This window comes from Ursus americanus, chromosome 11 (genome assembly GCF_024610735.1).
Source record: "Ursus americanus isolate L20-20 chromosome 11, mUrsAme1.1.p, whole genome shotgun sequence".
Classification (NCBI taxonomy): Eukaryota; Metazoa; Chordata; class Mammalia; order Carnivora; family Ursidae; genus Ursus; species Ursus americanus.
Window position 1 is genome coordinate 36,165,417 of NC_142137.1, and position 25,924 is coordinate 36,191,340.

General features: G+C 33.7%; 1 protein-coding gene across 3 annotated transcripts in view; it reads right to left on the reverse strand.

Moving 5' to 3' along the window:
* The window catches only part of TBC1D32 (TBC1 domain family member 32), a 214,071-nt gene that overhangs the window by 118,935 nt on the left and 69,212 nt on the right, over positions 1 to 25,924 (reverse strand). For 2 of the 3 annotated variants that reach the window (XM_045798571.2, XM_045798572.2), the window contains exons 17-22: positions 23,647 to 23,848; positions 23,005 to 23,087; positions 15,586 to 15,724; positions 12,135 to 12,222; positions 10,015 to 10,133; positions 1,208 to 1,324 (exon numbers count right to left, since the gene is read on the reverse strand). In XM_045798571.2, coding sequence (XP_045654527.2) covers positions 1,208 to 1,324; positions 10,015 to 10,133; positions 12,135 to 12,222; positions 15,586 to 15,724; positions 23,005 to 23,087; positions 23,647 to 23,848 — 748 coding nt within the window. The remainder of the gene's footprint in view (positions 1 to 1,207; positions 1,325 to 10,014; positions 10,134 to 12,134; positions 12,223 to 15,585; positions 15,725 to 23,004; positions 23,088 to 23,646; positions 23,849 to 25,924) is intronic. The other variant, XM_045798573.2, reaches the window with a different exon arrangement.

Genomic DNA, 25,924 nt, shown 5'->3' on the forward strand with positions numbered 1-25,924 from the left:
AGTGTTCTAGATGTCCATTATCTGGTAGAAATGTGAGTAAAGATTTGACAGGTGAGCAATATACGTCAGAATTGTCAGTATACAACTAAAGTCACAGTACTGGGTGAGATCAGTCTGGATGACAGGCAGCAGAGGAAGAGAAGTCCACAAAGGAAACTATACAGGAGAGACCAGAGAAGCTGGAAGAGAACCAGAAGTAGAACCACAGACATCTACTACATGTAAATGCTAAGGATGACGAAGATACCCTACTTGCTCCCAGGCACTCACAGTGTAGCAGGGAAGACAGACACATAAATGGCTAATTATAAAACTACTTAAGAAACTCCAAGATAACAAGCAAGCACATGGTAAAACTGAAACACTTCAAGGAAAAGAGAATATAAATTAAAAATTCAACAGAAGCACCTATCTTTATATTTCATTCATAAAATTATCAAAAAATATCCAGAGTAGAGAAAGTTTAAAAAAATTAAAATGTTTAGGATTAACAAGAATTAAAAATATTCAAAGGGGCAAAACAATAGAAAAACAATAACACACAGGTCAAAGCGACCAGAAAATAAGAATGATTAACAGAATTTCAGTGTTAATTAAATAATTCTTTATGAATGCATAAGTACACATTATTTTATGTGTTTAACTCATAATTACATAATTCTTTATGAATGTGCAAATACATATTTTGTGTGTTTTATTCACAAACTTACCCAAAGATAAGGAACTAAATATCTCTAAATGATTAAAATAAGTTACCCATTTGGGAGTATGAATATGAAAAAGTCTCAAATAAATATGTATATACTGCCCTCATGGGGCAGTAATATGTAGTTCATTAAAATATTAGCAGAAAATATATTGGACTCCTTGAATATAGTTTAATCCTAATTATTTTAGCCAATGAAAAAGCAACACTGGTGTGACTAGTAACATAAACCATCTAAAAATTATTCATGTACATATTTCTTTTTATGCTAAGTTTCTTTCCTGATTGGGGAGCATTAACCTTGTATTCCAAGAGGTGTTGTAACTTTTAGGTGACCTGGATCAAAAATTCCATGCACAGATAATTCAGACCTGATATTCCATGCATAAATAAATCAGCCTTTAAACACCATTAAATAATGTTCCTTTTTTCTGTCAAACTGCACTGTACTATAAATCTCAAGATTTATAAAAAGGTAAAGATGAAAAGAAAATGACTTACAATTACACATGTTGGGACTTCACGAAGAGAATATTCTGCCTTATTAGGAAGATCTTGATTGCCTACCAGCTCATAAACAGCAGGATAAGGTAACAAGTTCACCAGTCCTAGAAAAGACTAGGAAGGGAAGAAAGAAAACACTGACATTTAAATGGTGCATTTTTTTCAAACACACCCATGATATAGTTTTATAGGAGTATGACTATGAGGGTTAAGTTTTTTAAATAAGCCTAATTAATCCACATAAATGTGAAATATATACATGTTAAGTGCCAAACAGCTAACATCAACAATAATCTGTGTCCTGATAATGCATAACAATTGTAACAGAATACACAGGAGTTGGAAAATGTTTTAAAATGTCTTATATCTCTTGAAAAGTTTGGTTTTGAGAAAAAAATGAAATGATTCATCTTTCTCATTATTTGCATTGTTATAACTAATGCGTAAGAAATACAAGAGAATAACACTGTGGGGCTCTGAAATAAGATAATAAATTCTATATATTCTCACACTCAGGTCACAAGGCTTTATCCTAACTACATTCGCTGGAAATCCAACTAACCTAAATATTACAGTTCATTTTAAAAAGCCATGGCTTTCCCTATCAAAACAAGCTCATTTTCTGGTGCAATCTTAGCAAGTTAATCTCTCCATGAAGTTTTTAAGCTCTCACTCTCATTTCATTTTACTAAAAGCAACCTGAATATTTTTCTTAGGCACAGTTCATTCTTTGGATCCCTTGCACAAAAGCATGCAGTGGTTGCCCATCACTATTAAGCCTAAACTTCTTAGCATGACTTTCAAGGTGCTTGACTAATTGACACCCTTCTTCTCTTCACAATGTCAAAAGCCTTGTTTTCTATTATTCCTCAGCAGGAAGTCACTACTTCAGTCAATTGAATCTGCCTGTGGTCTCCTTCAAATAAATGACTGCCACATATGCAAACCTTTTTATCCTACCAACATATTCCTCCTGCCCTCCCACTTACTCATTATCCTACTTCATAAGCTTGCCATATTTTTTTCTAGAAGGCTTTCTAATGAACTCTATTCACCTCTAGAAACCCTGTATTCTGCCAACACTTGTATGTTTCATTTGCATTGTATTAACTGTACTTATTTGCAACTATGAAGTTTTCTGCTTATCATTTAAAAATTTGAGAATCAAGAATTTTCACTATAATCAGAACACAAGAAAATTTAAAAGAACAGTTAATTCAATCTCTCACATAATAGATGAAAAACTTAAGGACCACAGAAGTTAAGTGACTCAGCCAAAGACACGCAATCAGAAAGTTGGTAGCAGACTAATTGGCATTTTCTTACTTTCAGGCTAGGCTACTCATGACAACTCCCAGTATAATCTTGAGACACAATTTAACAATGTCACCCATGCTACACAGCCCTTGTCTGAGGACATGGAAGGTACAGTCCACTTTAACCCCACCTCCACCCTTATTATGCCAAATGCAATATTCCTTAACAAATAACAGTGGTTATAATGAATATATTTAACACAGTGGTTTTTAATAAATGTTGCTGTAGAATGAAAAATGAACTTTTAAAAGCTTCCTTTTCTTCCCATGAATATTCCATAAAATGGAGATGGAATTCTAACTACTTCTAAGAAAATAATCTATATACTCCTGATTTAAACCTAGTGTCATTTGGATAGCAATAAAGTTACCATAAAGTAGAATAACTAAATTTAATAACCTAGTTGACATTTACTGAATGCTTATCTAAAGAATACTACTCAAGAAGTGTTCACTATAGAGAAAACAAACAAACAAACAAAAACTGGTATCAAGGAAAGGATGTTTAAGGAATGTGTCAATTAATTATACATAAAATGAACTGCAGGGAAACTAGAGTTCATGGCCGAACCCACCTAGGAAAAATTCACTAATCATCAAGGTGTTGACTACAAAGATGATTAAGACAGATTTTATATTTGTATTATTCATCTAGTTTATGAAAAAATAAATTAAAAATAAACAGAATATGCTTTATAATTTAAACATGTAAATATTTTATAAATGTTCTTAATATTAACCCAATATTTAGAGTTATAAATGAGTCTTATTTAAAATATCGTTCTCATCTATTGTAGCCATGACAGAGTACAAGAAACTTTTAATAAATGTTCATCTTAGGGGCGCCTGGGTGGCGCAGTCGTTAAGCATCTGCCTTCGGTTCAGGGAGTGATCCCAGCGTTCTGGGATCGAGCCCCACATCAGGCTCCTCTGCTAAGAGCCTGCTTCTTCCTCTCCCACTCCCCCTGCTTGTGTTCCCTCTCTCACTGGCTGTCTCTCTCTGTCAAATAAATAAATAAAATCTTTAAAAAATAAATAAATAAAATTAAAAAATAAATGTTCATCTTAACAACTGACACTGTCCACAAAGGCACATGGTCCTTACAAATTGAATATCAATACTACACTGAGAGTTTTTGTATTATATGCAAATGAGGAATTCCATGGGTAAACATGAAACTTCCTCCTTTTGTCTAAGCAATAAAACAACCTAGACCACATAGAATCATGATAACTTCTGATATGGTACTCTAATTACATAGAACATAAGGTAAAAATAATTCAGTAATTATATTTGAACAAAACAAACTGAACAATTTTAAAGAAACTCGAGAAAATTTCAGCAGCTTGTTTCTAGGAGAAAAATGCATTTTTCATACAGTGAGTATTTTTTAAAAACATTAGCTTACTGTAAAATTGTGATGTCTTAATAAACACTTGTAGAATTCAAGAAAATATAATCATGAGTTCTCATGAAAACATAAGATGTTGCTAATATCAAACATTAATTATCCTAAAGCTTACATTAGCACAAAACATTTTACTTCCATGTCTTGAAGAAAATAAGGTTTTGTAAAGTAATAGTAAGGAAACTAATTAAAGGTCAAATATTTGATATATTTTGAGACTAAAGCATTTTAAAATTACCCAAGATCAAACACTTTTTTATGAATTAAAACTCCTTCAGGTTGACAATGCTCATCCACTCACTTATTAATTCAAAACATTTTAACACCAGCTTCTTAACAGCAATTATGCCAGATGCTAAGAATAAAAATATGAATGAATAGAGGAATGGTCCCTGCCCTCAAGGACTCACACTGTAATAGAGAACAAACACACTATTAGATCTTTTAAAACGGTTCTCTTGGGGCTCCTGGGTGGCTCAGTCGTGACGTGTCTGCCTTCGGCTCAGGGCGTGATCCCAGGGTCCCGGGATTGAGCCCCGCATGGGAGCCTGCTTCTTCCTCTCCCACTCCCCCTGCCTGTGTTCCCTCTCTCGCTGGCTGACTCTCTCTCAGTAATAAATAAATAAAAATCTTAAAAAATAAAATAAAATCGTTCTCTAAGTAACCTGATGGTACCATACAATGGAGTGGCGTGGAAGGACACTGGGAGGATCACACTATACAGCAAAGCAAGAGGAGATGAGAGCTATGACTGCAAAGTAGGCAGGGGAGATGTACTATGTTAATGACCACTACCCTTATCCTCTAGGAAAAAGAACAAAGTTTTTCTGGAAAAGTAATGGGAATTTCATTTTACCTTATGGATAGAAAGCTATGAAGGAAAATGGTTTTGAGGGTAGACGATACTGGGGAAAAAGAAATTAAGATCTGGGGTTCTCAGAATGAGATATCAATTATACTTATTGCACCAAAAATGTATTTTTAAGTGTCCAATACAGAAATCAGAAAGTGATTTAAAAAGGCAAATTTAAGGGGCGCCTGGGTGGCTCAGTCGGTAAGCGTCTGCCTTCGGCTCAGGGTGTAATCCCGGCGTTCTGGGGTCGAGTCCCACATCAGGCTCCTCTGCTGGGAGCCTGCTTCTTCCTCTCCCACTCCCCCTGCTTGTGTTCCCTCTCTGACTGGCTCTCTCTCTCTCTCTGTCAAGTAAATAAATAAAACCTTTAAAAAAAATAAAAATAAAAAAAAATAAAAAGGCAAATTTAAGATAAGAGAATAAAATCATTTTAAATAGTTTTACATCTTTCTAATCTATACCTTCTTATTTGTTTTTCTTGTCCTATCGCACTAAGATCTAATACAATGATAAATTGGTAAGAGTGAATAGATTTTAGGTCTAATTTTTCACCATTAAATATGAGATTCGTGTTTTTGATAGATAGTATTTATCAGATTGAATGAAATCTGCTGTTTTTATCAGAAATGGACATTAAATTTTGTCAAATGATGTGTCCATGTCTACTGAAATCATCATAAGTCTTCTTTATTCTGTCAATATAGTGAATTATAGTACCATTTTAGAATGAGAAACCAACTTTCTATTGCTTGGGATAAACCCCACTTGATCACAAAAAATGATGCATCCTTTTATATATTACTATATACAATTTGATAATATTTTGTTAAATATTTAAGTCTATACAGATATATTTTCTTTTCAGTAACAGTTTTGTCTCATCTACATCAATATTATGCTGGCCTCCTCACGTAAGTTAGAAATTGATTCTTCAACCTCTGTTGTAGGAAAAAACTTCTATGAGAATGGTGTTCTTTCTCCTATAAGAGTTTCATAGAATTCACCAGTGAAACCATGTGGCTCTCTATGGAAGTTTTTTCATAACAAATACAATTTCTTTAAGAGATACACAGCTATTCAGATTTTCTATTTTATGCTGGGTCAGTTTTGGTAAGCATATTTAAGAAGTTTGCCAATTTTATCTAGCCAGGGGTTTAATATTTTTAATAATCATTTGCAAGTACCAACTTTTGGCTTTGTTACTTTTCTCTATCTTTTTTCTGTTTCATTGATTTCTGCTCTAATGTTTATTATTTCCTTTCTTCTATTTGCTTTGGGTATAATTTGTTCTTTTTCTAGTTTGAGTGAAAACTTGACTCATTAATTTTAGATATTTCTAATATAAATATTATAGTTAAATATCCCACTAACACTACTTCAGAAACATTTGCAAATTTTCTATTTTATTTTTTATTTTCTGCTTTAAAATATTTCCTAATTTCCCTTATGACTTCTTTGAGCTGTGTGTAATTTAGAGGTGTATTTCCAAATATTTGGGCTTTTACAGTGTCTAGCTTGTGATACTTAGGTTCACTGTGGTATCAGGACATACTTTGTATTATCCCAATCATTTTTAAATTTATGCAGACTTAACACTCTAGCGCAGCAAGTCTCTTGGTAAGCATGCTAAGTGCTCTTGAAAAGAACGTGTTCTGCAGTCACTGAATATAGTATTCTATAAAGAACAATTAGATCAAGTGATAACTAGTGATATTCATATCATGTACCTGAGAATAGACTGAAAGATGTTACATCAATTGCTAAAAGTGGAATGTTAAAATCTTCAACTGTTACTATAGATTTGCCTATTTCTTCCTTAAGTTATTTTAATACTTAATACATTCTGAATCTCATTTCTAGGATCATAACTAATTTATGATTGTTATGTCTTCCTGATATATTAACCAATGTTTCTTAATCCAACATTACTTCATTTTCTGACATTAAATATGGCTATTGCAGTCTTTTAATGTATATTTTTTCCTCTCTTTTTCTATTCATTGACTTTCAACTTATCAGTGTCTTTTTCTTTAAAGTGAATTTCTTAGAGACAGCACATATTTGGGTCTTATTCTGAAAATCTCTGCATTTTAATTATTTAGTCTCTTACACGTAATGCAGTTACTGATTAGGGCTACTATTTTCCTATTTGTTTTCTTTTTTCCCATCCCTTTTCTGTCCCTCTCTGCATTTTGGGGTTATTTTTAGAGTTTTATATTAACTATATCTTTTGCATTTTATTTAGTGGTTTTTCCAGGTCAGCTGTCCAATAGACCTCTCTGTGGTGTTGGAAATGTTATATTATTTGAACTATGCAACAATCACTAGCTACATGCGGCTATTTAACACTTAAGATATGATTAAATATACTTGAGTGACTGAATTTTTGACGTTGGTTTTAAGTACGTTTATATAGCCACATGGTACTCTTGTCTATCATATTCCAAAACACAGCTATAGAGAGGTAAGAGGAGGCTGGACTGGAAATAAATTTAGCATACCTCATTATATACGGAGGCCATATTATTGTTTTCCATAATTTAAAAGATAGTAAAATTAAATCCCAATTCCCTAGGGAATAATATTTAGAACAAGCTGAGCACTAAGAATGTTTGCTATGAGTTATTTCTAGATAATTCAGTTCATAGGTTAGAGGAGTATACATTTTTAACAGAAATTAACCAATAGTTCATACTGACATTTCTAATTCAAAGTCAAAAAAGTTAAATACAATCCCAACCTTATAATAGAAATAGACATATTTTCTAGGGATTAAAAATTAATGTTGTTCCACTTCATGTAAAATTTAAGAATCTTGAAACTACATAATTTGTATACCATATCATTTGCTTACCCTGTGAGGTAGAGCTGTCATATATATTATCGCTAAGTATAAAATATATCCCACTATATGTCAGTTTTCTTTTAAATAGTCCTATGAATTAAGAGAAAAATAGGGTTTTTCTAAAAGATTTTATTTATTTGTTTGAGAGAGAGCACGCGCAAGCACACATGAGCAAGGAGTAGTGGCAAAGGGAGAGGGAGAGAGAGAATTCCAAGCAGGTGCTACACTGAGCATGAGCCTGACAGAAGGCTCAGATTTCACATCCCTGAGACATGACATGAGCTGAAATCAAGACTCAGACGCTTAATGGACTGAGTCACCTCGGTGCCCCAACAGGCTTTTTTATACTCACTCACCTACTTGCAATTTCTTTTCAGTCTGAAAATCCAAATGTCCTTTGACCTGAAGAAATTCCTTTAGTGTTAAATAAAATGCAGGTCTGCTGAAAAGTATTTTCTTAGCCCTTAAAGTTTATTTTACTTTTATCCTTGAGTATTTTTGCTGGATACAGAATTCTAGATTGAGTGAGCCTCCCCCTTTCAGCACATTAAAGATGCTCTATTATCTTCTGGCCTCCACAGTTTCCAATGAGACATCAGCACAATCTTCTGCCGTTCCCCTGTATGTTGAATTTCCATGGTTTCCTTCAAAATTTTTCCTTTATCTTTAGTTTTCAGTAGTTTGTATGTCTCTAATGAGCCTTGCTGTGCTTTCCTTTGGATTTTCATTCTTTGCATATTCTTCCTTGGGATTCGATAAGTTTCTTGATCTATAAATTTACATTTTTCAAGATATTTGGAAATTCAGCTTTTGTTCAATATCTTTCTGTCCCATTCCCTTTCTCTTCCATTTCTGATATACCAATTGAACTTTTGGTAAGGTCTCACAAATCACAGAAGCATTCCCTAGTTTTTCTCTCTGCTCTTCAGATTATATAACTTCTCTTGATCTATCTCAAGTTCATGCTAGTTCTTCTGTCATATTCAAATATTCTATTAAGCCCATCTAGAAAATTATTTCAGATAAGGTAGTTTAGTTCTAGAATTTCTATCTGGTTCTTTTATATGGCTTCTATTTCTTTACTACAATTTCCAGTTTGTTTATTCATTACAAGCATATTTTCCTTTCCATGCTACTCATAACAACTCCTTCAAAATTCTTGTAAATAATTCCAATTTCTTCATCATTTCAATCTCTATTAGTTGCCTTCTTCTGGGTGTGAATCACATTTCTCTTATTCTTCATATGTCTAGTAATTATGGACTATATCCAATACATTGTGAAAGATATATTCCCCAATGCTGATTTTAATTTAACAGTTAACATGGCAAATTCAAACTCTAAACTCTGACCTTTGTGGTAAGAGCATCTGCTATCTGTTAAGCCCAGTTCAGGGGAGAGTCTTATATTTGCATAGCATACACACAAAGTTTAAGTGCCCCCTATGTAAGTCTCTCCTTTCCAGAGACCACCTTCCATTTTCCAGCTTCTGTGTAGCCCCAAAACTTCTCTTCTGCTTTTTCAAACTTGTCAGGGTATGGATATCTGTCTGTGGAGCACCAACTGGTGCTTGCCCTCAGAAAGTCTGTTAAATCCAGAATCTCAAGCAGTGCCATCTTTTCATCTGCATACTGACTCTCCTCCTTTTTTTTTTTTTTTTTTTTTGGTCTCTTTTTAGCCATTCCAGTTGATTTTTAAAGTCATTTTTCCAGAGTTTGTGTTTTCCACTGGAGGGAACTAGCATACCATTACAGAAAGTAGAATTCCATTTTTTAAATAATTGTATGACATCCTTTGAAACTTTCCCAGGCTGCCACAAAGTCAAAGTCAGGAATCCTCAAGTCATTTAACTTTAGTGAAATTTGAGAAACATGTCAAATACATAAAAGCCATTGAATTGTAACAGAACATTGTATAGGTACTTCAGAATTTCTCTTTTTTGGCGCATTATTCTAAATCATAGCATCTTCCTTCTGCCCACTCCTCTTTCAAATAATCCTGACAATTTTCTATTAGATTTAAACCCATGGACGAAAAGCTTCCTTTTTTTTTTTTTTTTTTTTTTTGCTTTAGTTGATTGGTCTTTGTTTTAGGGTTTTGGTGGGGGAAGGGAGGTTGTTTTTTCATAGCATGTCTGGTGTGTATTACTCTTCATTAAGAGAAAAATTACAATAAAAATATTGTGAGAGGAAAACATCTTTGCAAAATGCAATTCCCTTTGAACACTGATAGTTCTAGCCACTTGTTTTGAAAACAAAAAAAATTAGAAATGAAATAAAGGAGAGAAGAGAAACTTAGGAAAAGCTGCTGGTTGTAACTGAATATATATATAAAGTACGGATGAAGTAATTTTTGAGAGAGATACTCAGATCATTCCCTACCTTTTGACAGCTCCGGTCAATAGGATCCACTGGAGTAGATCTGGGATGGGTTACTCTAACATCATCTCTTCCACATTCCAGATTGGCCCATAATTCAGTTATAAGTGTATTAATAAACCCTAAGAAGAATTATTTTACATATTTACAGTATACTATTTCTTCGGAATATAGAAAAAGACATAATTATCGCTCTGACAAGATTCGTCCAAAAGACAAAAGACACATACTTATATCTTGCATAAGAAATAACCTCTCACCTTGGTAGAAATTATATCTCCTGCTAGTCATTACACCTTCATGATACCTCATTGTCATAAAACTGCATAATAACTAAATTCTGAGACACTATTTCCCTGGAGAACTGAATTTTGAGTCTACGTATTTATTCCTTAGCCAACAACATTGAGCATGTTTTTCTGAAAAATAAGATTTACACTTTACTCTGCAAATGGGCCAACAATGAAAGGCAGCTGAAAGGTGGTATATATGTACATGCGTGCATGCGTGTGTGCGTGCGTGTGTGTGTGTGTGTGTAGAGGCATCAGGAGGCAGGGTAGGCATTTAAATAGTGTGTATTCCTTATTCTAATATCGCTTTTCTGGTAATTCTTATGCTTAAAACAATTCTTCCCTTCACACAACTTCTGGCTCAATACAGTTGAAATTCTCATGAGTCAGATACTATATATCTAAATGAAAGTGATTATTAAGGTTGACTATTAAATTCTTTTAAGAAGAATCAAATTACATTAAAAAAGCGTAAGACAGAACATCTAATCATAAAGTTAATAAGTTCGTAATAACATTAGAGCAGAAAGGCTTGTGTGATATAAGAGAAAAAATATGGGCTCTGAAATCAAGAATATCAGTGTTGAAATTATAAACCTGCCCGCTCAGTAGTTTTATGTCCTTATACAAATCCCTTGACTTCTTAGAGCATCAGTTCCCCCTTTTGAAAACCGAAACAGTGCTATATTTGAGGGTTCTCATGAAGTATAAATGGGATGATATATGTAGGGTTACTAATATTGTACCCCAAGACATCATATGAACTCAAGTAGTGTTAGTCTTCTTTCCATTGCCTTGTAAAATAACTGCATTTAATCCTCTGATGAGAAGCTTGATATCATGAGGCTTAGACACTTAATGATTTGACCAACAGGGAAATCTGAGATTAAATCTAGTCTCCAAATGCTTCCATTAATGTGCCTCTAGTATGGCAATATATTAGATTTTATACTGAGTAGAAGAATAAATAAGTTGTTCAGTTTAGGACAACTTCTACCAAGAAACATGTTTCATAATTCAAGTACTCCAAATTAGTTTAGCCAAAAAGTTTTTAAGATATATTATAATAAAATATTTTCATTTAAGAAGAGAATTAGTTGTGGTCAGTGTAAGCTTCGAAAAATAGAATCACAGCATCTCTATTAGAAGTATGTCTTGTCTCTGGTTCAGGGTTCAGATAACCTTAAGATATACTAAGTTAGTAATGTTTAAACTTCTTAAAAATCCAATCCATAGTAGATAATACATGCTCATTGCAAAGACAGTGGTGAAAGCTAAGTGGTGAGAGGGAAGCTTTCAAGAAGCAAAAGAGGAAGAAGGGGAGTAAGGAAATGGATGTATGTATATATGGTAACTACTGTGGTTGTAAATTTCGAAGTTTATACAGGCCACTAAAACTGAGCATTAAGAAATCCTATAAGACTTAAAAAAAAAAAAAAAGAAAAGAAAGAAATCCTGTAAGATTCAGATGTACCGAAAGGATGATATCCTTTTGATTTATAAGATGAAGACAACTTCCTAAAGCATCAAGTACTTCTCAGTTTAATTCATTACGTTCCATTGTTCTCAGAAAAGAGCACAAGGCTGTGTGTGTGTGTGTGTGTGTGTGTGTGTGTGTGTGTGTATCTTTCAAGGGGAAAAAAATTCCATTGCAATTTCATGGAAGAGAAAAAAACAAAGGAAACCCTGTAACTTTCCCTTACCTATGCCCTAACTTGGGAAAAAGAACTTTAGAGTAAATATCCTGAGAGTTGATCATGCCAGTTAAATTTTCTATTGGCTTGCTCATTTTATTTAAAATAACTAGAATTCTAATTAAAAGGAAAAACTTACCTGAACTTTGTAGTGCTACTGCACCTGCTGCTGTTGATGCCACTTGTGTTACCAAAACTCCATAGCCAAACTTTTTATGCCTGCTGATCTAATAACATAAGTAAGGAACAATGAAAAGCAGGAAAACATAAAATGCTAATATTTTATTTACATGTTACATGTAGAGTTACTGATTATTCTTATTAGAATACTACACATTCTTGGGGCGCCTGGGTGGCACAGCGGTTAAGCGTCTGCCTTCGGCTCAGGGCGTGATCCTGGCATTATGGGATCGAGCCCCACATCAGGCTCCTCCGCTATGAGCCTGCTTCTTCCTCTCCCACTCCCCCTGCTTGTGTTCCCTCTCTCGCTGGCTGTCTCTATCTCTGTCGAATAAATAAATAAAATCTTTAAAAAAAAAAAAAAAGAATACTACACATTCTTTCAACTAAAGATAATGAACAGCAAAACAAACTCAAACACCCTATCAATGAGTTAATATTTTTGATAATCTTATTTCACATATAGGTTCTGGCCCCAGCCTTAAATTTAAGTAGCTTTTTGCCTTGAACAAATCACTTCTCTCTCTAGGTCTAAGTCTCTTCATACATAAAATAAGGGACCTTGACCAGATAAAGATTAACATGCCTTCCAACTTTAAATTCTATTATTTTATTCCTTAGGTTAGTTCTTCAATAATAAATTTCCTCATTAATAAATCTATACTGGCTGCCAGTTGAACTATATTTGTAAATAATCAAAAAACTTTAAAAAATAGTATCTTCTCAATGGTAATTATTTTTAGAGGAAAGTGACATTTTTTTTCCTAAGGTAATTATATATATTTTTTACACACACACACAAAGAATCCTCATCATTAACACACAGGTTTCTAAACAGTGTCATAGAAGACCTTGGATAATCTGTTATGTCACAAAAAGAGTACTATACATATATTCATAGTAAAGTACAGAAGTATCGCTCTTGGCAGGAAACATATGGAAGTAACAGACATTAAAAAAAAATATTCCTCCTTCTCAGATCTTAGTTATGACCAGGTTGGCTAATAAAATGGTTGACTTCTAAACAAAGCTAACCATTTATAATTTATATTTTATTCACATTTCATTAAAAGAATCTGTTTTAATCAAATTTTAAAAATATAAACTGTATATTAGTTTTGAAGGCAAAAAAAAATGTAGAAAGGAACTAAAAGATCATGGGAAAGAATTAAATTTCTTCAATTTTCTGCTATTCATCTCTTCATAAGTTTGCCTTCCTTTTCCAATTTTATTACTCATGTTTTCCACTTTCCTTAATTTACCATACATTATTTCTATAGTTAGATGACACAGAGGCACAAATACATGAAAGTCTTTTTCCTGCTTGCCCACTTCCATAATAACTGAAAAAACACCTTACTCATCAGTCATCCCCACTGACCCTGCTGATTTTGATACTAGCAGCCACAGGAGCCTCCCAAATTCACATTAAGTACTGAAAAGGAAGAGGCAAAGAAAAACTTCAGAGAAGTTAGAGATGCTTTATTAAAGTAAGACTTAGCTTTCAGGAACACTGTCAAAAACAAATTTGAGCTCTAGTCCTACTGCTTTCAGTAACTAGGTGTGTGAGCATTCACAAATCATTTAATCAAGCCTGGGTCTCTACTTTCTCCTCAGCAAAATTAAGGAGATGGCCTTGTGGCTTTCTTATAAGACACCAGAGAATCTAAATTTTAAAAAATTGTCCTGAGTAACATAAAACACCATTAAAGTATTGTATCATATTATAAGGTTGTGAGTTACTGAGATTGAGAGAACAGTATCTTCTATTACAACCACCAGTGTAGTACGAAGGAAGACTGGATTTTTTTTATATTCATAAATGTTAAAACAATGACATCTAGTCCTGATATCACAGTGGCAAAAGTTGTGTATGCGTAGTCTCAAGCATCTGATGAGAAAGAAAAATGTCTCTGAATTGCCTGAATGTTTTCAAAAATGTAAATAAATAAATAAATAAATAAAACCCCCCAATAGTTAACTAAGTACACAAGGAATTCAAACTCACCACCAGAGAAATTCATATTAAAATGACAAATTCATTTATGTAAACTTAAAACTACCAATAAACTTAAATATTTACTATGGTCTGAATGTTTGTACCCCTTCAAAACTCATATGTTGAAATCCTAAACCTCAAAGGTGATGTAGTAAATGGGACCCATGAGGTGGGGAGTCCCCATGAATGGGATTAGTACTCTTACAAAAAAGATCACAGAGAGCTCCCATGTGAGGATACAATGAGACATCTATGACCAGAAGAGGGCCCTCCCCTGACCACACTGGCATCCTGATCATGGACTTCTAGCCTCCAGAACTATAAGCAATAAATTTCTGCTGTTTATAAACCACCCAATCTACACTATTTTAACAGCCTAAATGGACTAAGACAATATCTGACAAGAAATATACACACCCCCAGGATATTACACATATTAAACACATTAGCATGGAAGCCTGGGGTAGAGGGATGCATGCCAGTTGAAATGGAACTGTGAATCAGAAATGACAGGGGAATAAAACTAAACAAGACAAACATCTTACATGGACAGATGAAGACAGCATGCCATAAACTGAGGCGTGTAAATAACTAAGTTCTCTATACTTGAGATCCATTTAAATAAGAACAATAAAAACACATCTGTACATATAAACCTAGTATCATAAACCCATGAACTAATGTTCACATGTTTTATTTGTGAAGGGATGGTCAGGGCCCTCCCTCATAAACTACTTACTCTTCACAGGCAAAAACTCTAAGTTATTTGTGTTTTTACAGGCTTAGGCAAAAGCAGGAAATTAGAACTGAAGAACAAATAAAATGGTATTTACAACCTGGTAACCTAGTAACATCAATATACAACAGCTGCCAGAAACAAAGAAGACACTTTTAAAAGCATACATATGATCCTAAAAAGCCAAGAAATTCAGGGATGTTTATATTATCACAGCAAAAAGCTGAATACACCTCACTGAACTTCTGAGAAAGGGCTAAATTGAACTTTACATTTTATTTAATGGTATCAGTAAAATCCCTCTACAAATATTTTTTTAAATGTGAGGACTAAATTCTTACTAACATGTACATTTAGACCTAATGAGGTTTCTTCCCTTCTGAAATTCCACCCAGTTTTAGTGTAACCAGATGTTTATTATATTTAAAACACATCTGGATGATTAACTATATTTTTCAATTCCATCTGGTTGCTTCCCATACTGTAAACATATCCATAGATAGCAACATAAACTCTAATGCTTTCCTGAAAAAATATCAAGTTAAATATTACAATGCTATATGGCTTTTTAATTGAGGTTTAATAACCTCTTCACACAGAGAAGAGAGAATGATGTCTTAATGGCTTTTACAGCAACAAAAATTCTTTTTGCCAGTGGCAGATGGTAATTCATACCTGTAATTTTTTTGCATATCGGTCAAACATAAATGTCACACATTCGTTGATGGCACCTGTTCTTTGAAGAAACAGTAGTCCTTTGGGAGTGGCAGCAAAATTTAGTAAATCATCTAACAAATTCTCTTCCCAAGCCATACTGAAACAGGTAAAAGAAAGGTATGCGTTTCTTTATTACATTCAAAACTGAAAAGAAAATATTTCAGCTTAATACTGCTGATAAACTTATAGAGTACATATTGATAGCTAAGTAGTCAGTTTAAAAAATAAGATAAAAAGTATGGTTTCTTTGATAGTGAATTTTTATTATTTTACTTTCTATCTCAATAATTTTCTTTCACTTTAATCGAATATTAGCTACAGATGTCAGCATTTTTATTATATCTCAGTTCTCTCATCTTCACTTTAATTTCATTCTCTTCTCCTACCATAATTCTGCTGGGCCTGGAGTCCCCAGGTCCCAACTCTTCATTATTTCTATACTTTCTTTTCATTACAGCATATCTGTCTTCCAACTTTCTAAAGTGTATCAAGCACAGTATCTTTATTTTCATAGGTTTTTAATTTTACTTTTCAGAATGACATTTTTTTCCTCAAAATACTTCTAAAAGGAAGGCCAGTAACAATCTCCAGAGAAGAAGTCTGAAACATTCAGAAGACACAGTTAATAGGAGAGTAAGAGCTGGAAACATGGAAATGTAGGAAGGGATATGAGCATTTCATTCAGAAGTACCAAAAGGAGAAAATGTACTACCTGCGGGGTAATCCTAGTTGTCTGGAAAGAAACTTTGGATATAAAAATAGGCCAAAAACCAATATCTACATATATAGTGAAACTGCGAGTATGGAGATGTGTGCCATTTTTCCTCCAAGGAAGTGTGAGAAGTCTGTTTTGAAAAGGATTGTAAAGAAATCTGAAATCCAGGACTTTTCTGATCAAAAAAAGAATGATTAGTACATGTTTTGACACATATCCCTCTGTACCAATTACAAAGCAATGGCCAAAGATATAACCATGTTTAAGCAACAAACTCTACAACGGACAGAGAACAGAAACACAAAGAAATGGAACTCTACTTTTAAGGTAAATGCAGGCAATGAAAACCAAATTTAGTTCCCGTGGGATATAAAAGACTAATGGAATTATATATGAGACACAAGACCAGTGCTAGGCTCATCCAGCTTAAGACCTAGGACTGGGTAAGACTAATAAAAATAATACATATTTAACTGAATTAAAATAAAATTTATATATTTAAAAAATATTACATATAACAAAATGCTTATATACGTATAACACAGGCTCTAAAAGTGGGGCTTTGACAAGCCATAAGCCTAGGGCAACAGGAAGACAGACAGATCCTCATTTCTAGAAATGAGCATACGATCAATTTATTTCCTAGTTCTTTAGTTGTATCTGTGATATCTAATTGGCACTGACAGGAGCCTCGAAATGCCAATACAATATTTATTTAAAACATGACCATAAAGAGAAAAACCATAAAACTGGACAGGAAGAAATGAACATAAAAACTTAAGTAGGGAAAAACAGTAAGGGAAGAGGGAGAAAAGTAGGGAAGGAAACAAACAAAAAAGACTCTCAAAAATGAATTTCCAAACTTTAAAAGATATCTAAAGCAAAAAACTAGCAGAATCGACACTTACCAAATGAATCCATTCCAGCTGAAATAATTTTCAGAAATAATGACTAAAATAAATTTATGGTACTCAAAGGAAGCTTTTAAATTTTTCTATTAAAACTGAAGCAAAAAGCAAAAGGGAATTAAAAACAGGTACACTTTTTAAAAAGAACCACTGGAAATTTTGGAAAAAAAAGAACATAGCCGCTTAAACATTCACAAAGAATTACTGAATAGCAGGTAAGTAAGAAATAAATGTTTAACAGATGAAACATAGAACACAGACTGAAAGGCCTCAATATATATCAAATAAAAGCAGTAAAAGAGAATGAAAGGAATATTTAAAAAGATAATAAGAATTCTCTAGATTTGAGGAAAGACACCAGTTCAAAAAAAGCAAAAACAAAAACCACACAACTAAATTATAAGCTATGAGAAAGATATGACCTATAAGAGAAAGGTGATTATATTAACAGATTTATCAGTTACTACTTATTCCAGAAGAAAATGGAGTAATAGCTTGAAATACTGATGAGAAATAATTACCCATCAAAACTTTTATACCCAGCTAAACTATCAACTATTCTTAACAGTGAGGGTAAGGGGTGCCTGGGTGACTCAGTCAATTAAGCATTGGACTCTTGATTTCAGCTAGGGTCATGATCTCTGGGTCATGGGATCAAGCCCTGCATCCAGCTCCAAGCTCAACACAGAGTCAGCTTGGGATCTCTCTCTCCCTCTCCTTCTGCCCCTTTCTTTCTCCCCGCCTCCACCAATAAAATCTTAAAAAAAAAAAAAAAAAAGTGAGGGTGAGACAGAGAGTGGGGGAGGGGATGGAGAGAACAAATACATTAAGGGGTGGGTTTGTGGGTTGGAGGGAAAATAGTCATTTTCAGACAGAAAGAGAATATCAGTTAACTACTCTCAAATCCTTGAAGAACAATTAAAGGAAAACTATTTGGAAACTTAAAAATATACTTCATTGGGGGGAAAAGGTGAACCTATGAGAAAGAATGGGCTACAAGTTTCAACGAATGGCAAAAATAATAAATGTCTACAAATTTAATAACTGACTGAAAAGAAAAAATAGGTGCTTTCAATAAAGAACACAAAGTTAAGGTTTTTCAAGCAAAGACAGGTTATGGGTCTAACTGACCCTGTACTACATCACGAAATCTCAACCAACATAAAAGCGTGCACATACCATGCAATCCAGGTTCTCTGAAAATATAAATTAATTATAAATCAACGGTTTAAAAACAAGAAATAGTAAAAATAACTGTTTGAAAATAAGTGTATTGCAAATATTTCATGGATTAAAGAGTAAAATCAAAATAGAAAGTTCTTAAAATATTTAAAAGAGCTTAATAAGAAAGTGTTACATATCAAAATGTATTAAACTTAGTATGGCCAATGTAGATTGCTTCTCTCACCATCCATTTTCATTCCCCTTTTCGTTTACTTTCCTGTACTACAGAAATGAGGGAAGGAGAGACGATGAAAAGGAGAGGGAGAGAGATGAAAAGAGCATTAGCAAAACCAAAACCTGGTGTTTGTATAAACTAATGCAATAAAGTAGTTAAGGGGGGAAAAAGGCCAAAAAATACTAAGACTCAAAAAAATTACAGCTAAAGAATTTCTTTAATCATACAAGAATACTTTGAACAAGTTAACAAAAATGTATCTGTTTAGATTAAAAAAGGTAATATTTTTAGAAAATATAATCAAGTCTCTAAAACACAAGCAAAAAACCTGAATAACCATTAGCCATTAAAGAAACGGTATTTTAAAGTCTACCTTGACTCCCACCCCCCAAATAAAACAACACAGGCAAAAAAACTTACAGGTTGCATCCCATAATTCTGAAAAATTACAGAGAATTGTCATAATTTAGTTTATCTTTTCTGCCACAATCTTAGCATTTAATTATCTTTCAATTATACAGAAGATACTATTTCAAAATGAAAAATCCAAGCCATTGAATTTGTTTATTGGTGCTGGGATAAGGGCAATGGCAAAGAATACACGGTTTTGTTAGCTTATAAGAACTCCATTCTTTGAATGGTTAGATATTATGGAGGGTTAGACACTTTCAAGGAAATTGAGTTTTAGGTGTTTATTTCTTTAAGATCATTGGCTGAGTTTTACAGATTAAAGACTCCCTCCACCCCCAACTTTACTCCACCCTCTAGTTTTCTAAAGGCCCCTTGATGATTGGTTGAGGCAAATTGGGCACCTTGTTGTCCCTCTGATTACATTCTTCTCTATGGTTGCCCTAATGATGATCCCACATAGTTTGTCGTAACTATTAATCAACCAAACCAGCATGTTAGGAATTGGAGTTGAGACTGCAATTCAAAGTCTAGATTTAAAAGATACCAATCCCCTATGATGACTATATGAATACTTCCATCTTCTCTGTAGTAAACATCAATAAATGGAAGGATAGAGGGGAAATTTCTAACATACACTATCAGAATATATAAGATCAAAATACCTAACAATAGTCTCTCAGAGGCTCAAAATAAGAATTTTAGCAACTTACTCTTAATTTTACCTTTATCGTATCAGTCTTACTGTTGGTGTCATTATTTAGAAACTAGTGTCTAGGGCTAGAAGTGTTATTAATTTATTCACTGATTCAAGAAAGGTATCAGGAATGGGAGAAGATAATTGGAAATGATATATCTGATAAAGGATTAGTATCCAAAATACATAAAGAACTTATACAACTCAATACCCTCCCAAAAATATTCCAATTAAAAAATGGGCAGAAGACAACAAGAAAAGACATTTCATAAAAGAAGGCCAACAGACACATGAAGAGATGCTCAACATCATCAGGGAAATGCAAATCAAAACCACAATGAGATATCACCTCACACCTGTTATTATGGCTAAAATGAAAAACACAAGAAACAAGTGTTGGCGAGGATGTGGAGAAAAAGGAACCCTTGTGCACTGTTGGTGGGAACACAAACTGGTGCAGCCACTATGGAAAACAGTATGGAGGTCCCTCAAAAAATTAAGAATAGATCTACCATATGATCCAGTAATTCCACTACTGGGTATTTACACAAAAATCACAAAAACACTAATTTAAAAAGATATGTACCTCTATGTTTATTGCAGCATTATTTACAATAGCCAAACATGGAAGCAGCCAAAGTGTCCATTGTTAGATGAATGAAGAAGTGGTATGTATGTATGTGTGCGTGTGTGTGTGTGCATATGCATATGCACACACACACACAATGGAATAGTACTTAGCCAAAAAGAGAATGAAATCATGCTATTGGCAATAACATGAATGGAGCTACAAAGTATAATGCTAAGTGAAATATGTCAGCTGGAAAAAGACAAATACCATGTAATTTCAAACATATGTGGAATTTAAGAAATAAAACAAATGAACCAAAAAAAATAAAAAATAAAATAAAGACAATCCAAAAAGCAGACTCAACTATACAGAACAAAGAGATGGTTACCAGAGGGGAGGCAGGCAACAGGATGGGTGAAATAGGTGAAGGGGTTTAAGAGTACACTTATCATGATGAGTACTGAGTAATGTATGGAATTGTTGAATCACTTTACTGTATACATGAAACTAATATAACACTCACTGTATGTTAATTATACTGGAATTTAAAAAAAAAAAAAAGGATAAGAAACATGTTAAGAATCTGCTAGGTACTGGCATTAGGATAGTCTAGTTAACTGACCTGGATGGTTTTACACTCAAGTTTTACCAAATTACAAAGGAACAAATAATGTCTGTCTTATACTAACTTCTCAATTAACATAAAAGAACAAAAAACACTCAACTCTATGAGCTAATTTAATTTTGACAATGAAAATGAAATCAACAGTTCTGATTCTATATCATCAAAAACCCTATTAAATCTTTTGTTTCTAAGACATTAGTATCATATGTTGAGGGAACCTCCTTTTCCCCCAGAATCAAGTTTCTACATGGAGCACATTCCTCAGTTTAACCCTACCAAATTACTTACTCCTCCCATGGAAGAAGGGACTCAGGAGATTTGGAGAATGACCTAAGCATGTCTAGCTAAGCAATGCCTCTCTCTCAGTCTACATGTTTGTGATCCAGCTACCTGTAGGAAGCACACATTATGCTCTGTTCTACTATGTAGTTAAATTTGATCTTTGTAAGCTCTGCCTTAGAGGGAAGCCTACAGCTGTCCACTGCCAACTGTGACAGAAGGGTAAATCTAATTCTTGAGATCTTAGGAAGCCTGTGTTATTCAGTATTTTGATTTGTTTGACTTCTTTATCACTATTACTTGGTTCTCAACTCAGGAAGGAAGGAGTGGCATATAATTTATTAGCTCCTTCACACTCTAACTTCAGAATCTAAAAACATTATTGAGAGTAAAATGTATTAACTACATTAATCATGTTCCCTCTTCTAGCCTATTGACCATTCCTTCAATCTGAAATAATGTTCAGTTTTTAGTCAATTAACATCTATTCTCTTCAACTTAGCTTAACAACTTCTTACGGAAAGATTCCCCCACAAGTTGCCTCCCAATGGACCCCGCATGGCTCCACCATATAAATTTAGCATACTATATTGCCACGTTGTATTAATTGTATTCTACAGGATACAATAAGCTCTTATGGCATACAGGTATCCTCAGAAGTCAAAGCACATGGACCAATAGATAGCTGAATGAACGAGAAAATGAATTCATGAATGAAATGAAAAATGACAAATCACAGAAGATCTCAAAAAAAACAGACTTAGGGGCACCTGGGTGGCTCAGTCGGTTAAGCAGCTGCCTTAGGCTCAGATTATGGTCTCAGGGTCTTGCGATGGAGCCCATGTCAGGCTCCCCGCTTAGCAGGGAATCTGCTTCTCCCGCTGCCACCCACCCCATCCACCCCAGCTCTTGTGCTCCCTCTCTCTCTCAACTAAATAAATAAAATCTTTAAAAAAAAAAAAAAAGAAGAAGAAGAAGAAGAAGAGGGAGAAAAGAAAGAAAAAAGAAAAAAAAACAGATCTAAAAATTACCTCAAAAATTGCAGAAATATTCTCCCCTCCTCACACACACACAAACAATGGCAACAGATTTAAGTTTATGACAACTATCAGAAAAAAATTTTAGCTAATTTTTAAAAAAGACTTAACTATTTGTTGAATCATTACACTGTCAAGGATATGAAAAAAGTTTTTTGTTTGACTTCTTTAAACTATGTCTACCTGAAATGTTGATTTTTAAATTTTTAAGAATACCTCTTAAAGTTGTATTATCTGTTTAGAATATGCCAACAACTAAGAAGAAAATCCTGGTACATAAGTCACCAGATCTCAATTTTTTAAAAATAATTTAAACATAAACAGACTTCACTGGCATTTGAAGACACTTTACTGCTACCGGAACTCCCTAGTTAGCTTTCCAAATTTGGAATTTGATACTTCTCCATGTTTTTGGGAAACATTACAACAGATCCAATTCCTTAACCCAAAATGTTAACACAGGATAAAGCAAGTATAATAAGTAATGCTAGATTTAAGGTACAAGTATGACATGATCTCTAAAGATCCCTCTAAATGTAATTTTCCTTAATACTAATTTTATGTATACAGTTACCTCCCTGTATTTTCTTTTTTTAGTTTTTATTTCAATCCCGGTTAATTAACATACAGTGTAATATTAGTTTCAGGTGTATTTCTGCTGTACTATTCAATTACATTTTCATTTAAATTATTTCAGCAAATGTAAAGAAACAGATAAACTTAGTCAATTGTGCTTACGTGTTTTGGGATTCCTGGCTTACTGAAGAAATAGAATCTGAACCCTTTACTGGAGTAGGAATTCTTTCTGATAGCAAACTTGTCTAAAATACAACAGATTACATTGTTTTTATTGAGAGCATTATTCATAAGATCTCATGATACATTTTTACAGATCCTTAATATAATTAAAATTAAATTATCTTCAAATTTTAAGTTACTTGGTTTTTAATATCATGTAAAGTTATTTTATAAAGGAAGTATATAAATGTGGGGGAAAAAAGGCTTAGTTCACTGATATATACTACATTTGACTATTACTACATTATAATCTCCAGTGTCTATAACAAAGCCCCAGCTGTCTGTAAAAACTGCTCAGAAACATCTTCCAAAGAAGAATTTCAGTTTATGAAAAGATAATTTATCTAAAGCCTCTCCTACCAGAAGAAAAGACTTTGAAGTGCCCAGTTGGGTCCTAGAACTTTGTCCTGGTAGGAAATGAGGTGAAGTCATCCTGTACCAAATTAAAGAGCATTATGTTCCCTAGAGTACTGTTATGCTAAGAAAGTCATATTTTCCCCAGTAAAGATTTAACTGCATTACAATAGTGACTATATTTGAAATAAAGATTTGCAGGGAGGAAATAATCTTGAAAATTCTTACCTTCTTCCATGCCTTTGCTATAGACTCATGCAAACTATAAGGAATTAACACCTGTAAGCCTTCACATGTACCATATATTTGACGACACACAGAAATAAAAGCTCCTTTAACCACAGGCAGCATTTCCGATCCAGAAAAAATAGAAATATCTTCATCAAGAAGTTTTTTTGAAAACTGGGCAATTATATGAGCACCTGTTGGACTGAAACATGAAAGACTAAAAGTGATTCCAAGATTATAAATCATGACCTCTTAAAGTACTACCAAAAAGTCTAGCCATATCACAAACTTTGCATTTGCTTGGCTCCCCGTTAGTTCTATAGTTGTTCTCTAACATGTCAATATTCCTGTTCCCACACATGTACAGATAAATGTCTAATAAGGACAGCAGTTTCAGGAGACTAGAGGAAAGAATACACAGATAGGAAAAAGCAAAACTACACACTTAAAAGATTATAGACACCATAGGTCCAGGGCCATATCTAACTTCACCTGATGGTAGTAAAAACATAATCCTGAGTTCCCATGTCGTTAATAGGACCTAGCTCCTATATATCAGAAGTTAGGACACTTTAAAAGTAATAATAAATAAGGAAGTCATAGTAAATGCTTAATGTGCCAGGCATTGTTCTAAGTATTTTAGATATATTAACTCATTTAATCCTTACACTAACCCTATGAAGTATTCTTCATTTTTTAAATAAGGAAATACAGTTAAAGCTTACAGGAGTTAAGTAACTTGAACAATATCTCATAGCTGGTAAGAAGTGAAGCCAGGATTCAAACCCAGGATATCTAGCTCCAGAGCAGCACACTTTCAGTTTTTCTGGCTTTAAAAACAAACACAGTAAGCTGTGGGCAGAATAGGGTACTGACTCTCCATGTATCCCTCCACCCATCTTCAACAGTTATTAACATTTTGCCAGTCTTGTTTTATCTATTCTTCGACCTCCCCCTCTGCCCACGTCTACTGGAATATTATATGCTAAATGCCAGACATCATTTTACCTAGTGTACATGTTTAACTGATTAAGGTTTCCATGTTACACAACAATATCCCAATTAAAAAGCTATAATTTTTAATATTATCTGATAATCTACCCATATCAAGATTCTCCTGATTGTCTTAAGGTGTTCCTTATAAGAGATTAGTATAAATCAAAATTCAAATGAGTTTCACAGAGTGCATTAAGTTATTGTGATCATTTAGGCCCCCTCTTTTCTTTTTCACCCATGCCATTAAGTTGGAGAAACGACGTATTTTTCCTATCCATTCTTCATTTGTATAATTGCTTCACCATGCTGTCATTTAATGTGTTCCTCTACTTCTCCATATTTCTTATAAATTGATAATTATATCTAGAGGCTTAAAGTTCAATTTATTTTTTCTTGGCCAAATAACTTCATAGGTGGTTGCTGCTATGTACATTAGATACATATCTGGTTGTCCCAATTTTAACGGTGCTACAAATCAACTGGTCAGATGGTATGAGTCTGAACTCTCCAGTGGGAAGTCCTCCCCACATGAAGCCTTTCACCTCATGGTTTTAGCATCAATTCATGATAATTTCCTAAATCAACTATTTCATTAGGAGCTACCAAATGGTGATTTTCTAGTTACTCTGCACTTACTAAAATTTTTCTATGAAGAACTTTATCCTCAGTAACTTAATAGTTATATTAAAATACAGTTTGTACAGGGGCACCTGGGAGGCACAGTCAGTTAAGTGTCCGACTCTTGGGATCAGCTCAGGTCATGATCTCAGGGTCAGGAGACTGAGCCCTGCATTGGGCTTCATGCTCAGCACAGAGTCTGCTTGAGAGTCTCTCTCTCTCTCTCCCCTTCTGCTCCTCACACTCACACTCATACTTGCACACTCTCTCTCTAATCAACAAATAAATCTTTTAAAAAAATACAATTTGTACAGGAAATAGAAAAAAAGAGTTTGAACATTTTTAATCAATTTGGAAAATGATGAGCTGGTATCCTCACAACTTCAATGGGTAATTGACAAAGTTTTTGTTTTTTTTTTTTTAATTTTAGTGCGTTTTTAAAATCATTTTTGTATGCTTTATGTATGTCAATCATTAAAGTCATTTTTTTAAACCTCGGATTATCCACCTTAAACCAGTAGAAGGCCCATTCTGGTAGACTGGGGTACTTTTGACACTATATCTTTAGTCTTAGGTAATTTCCTTACTTTCTAGAATAGTAAGATATCTTGGGATCACCTTGCATATTTCCTGGCCCAATCCAGAAACAACTACCTTCAAGGAT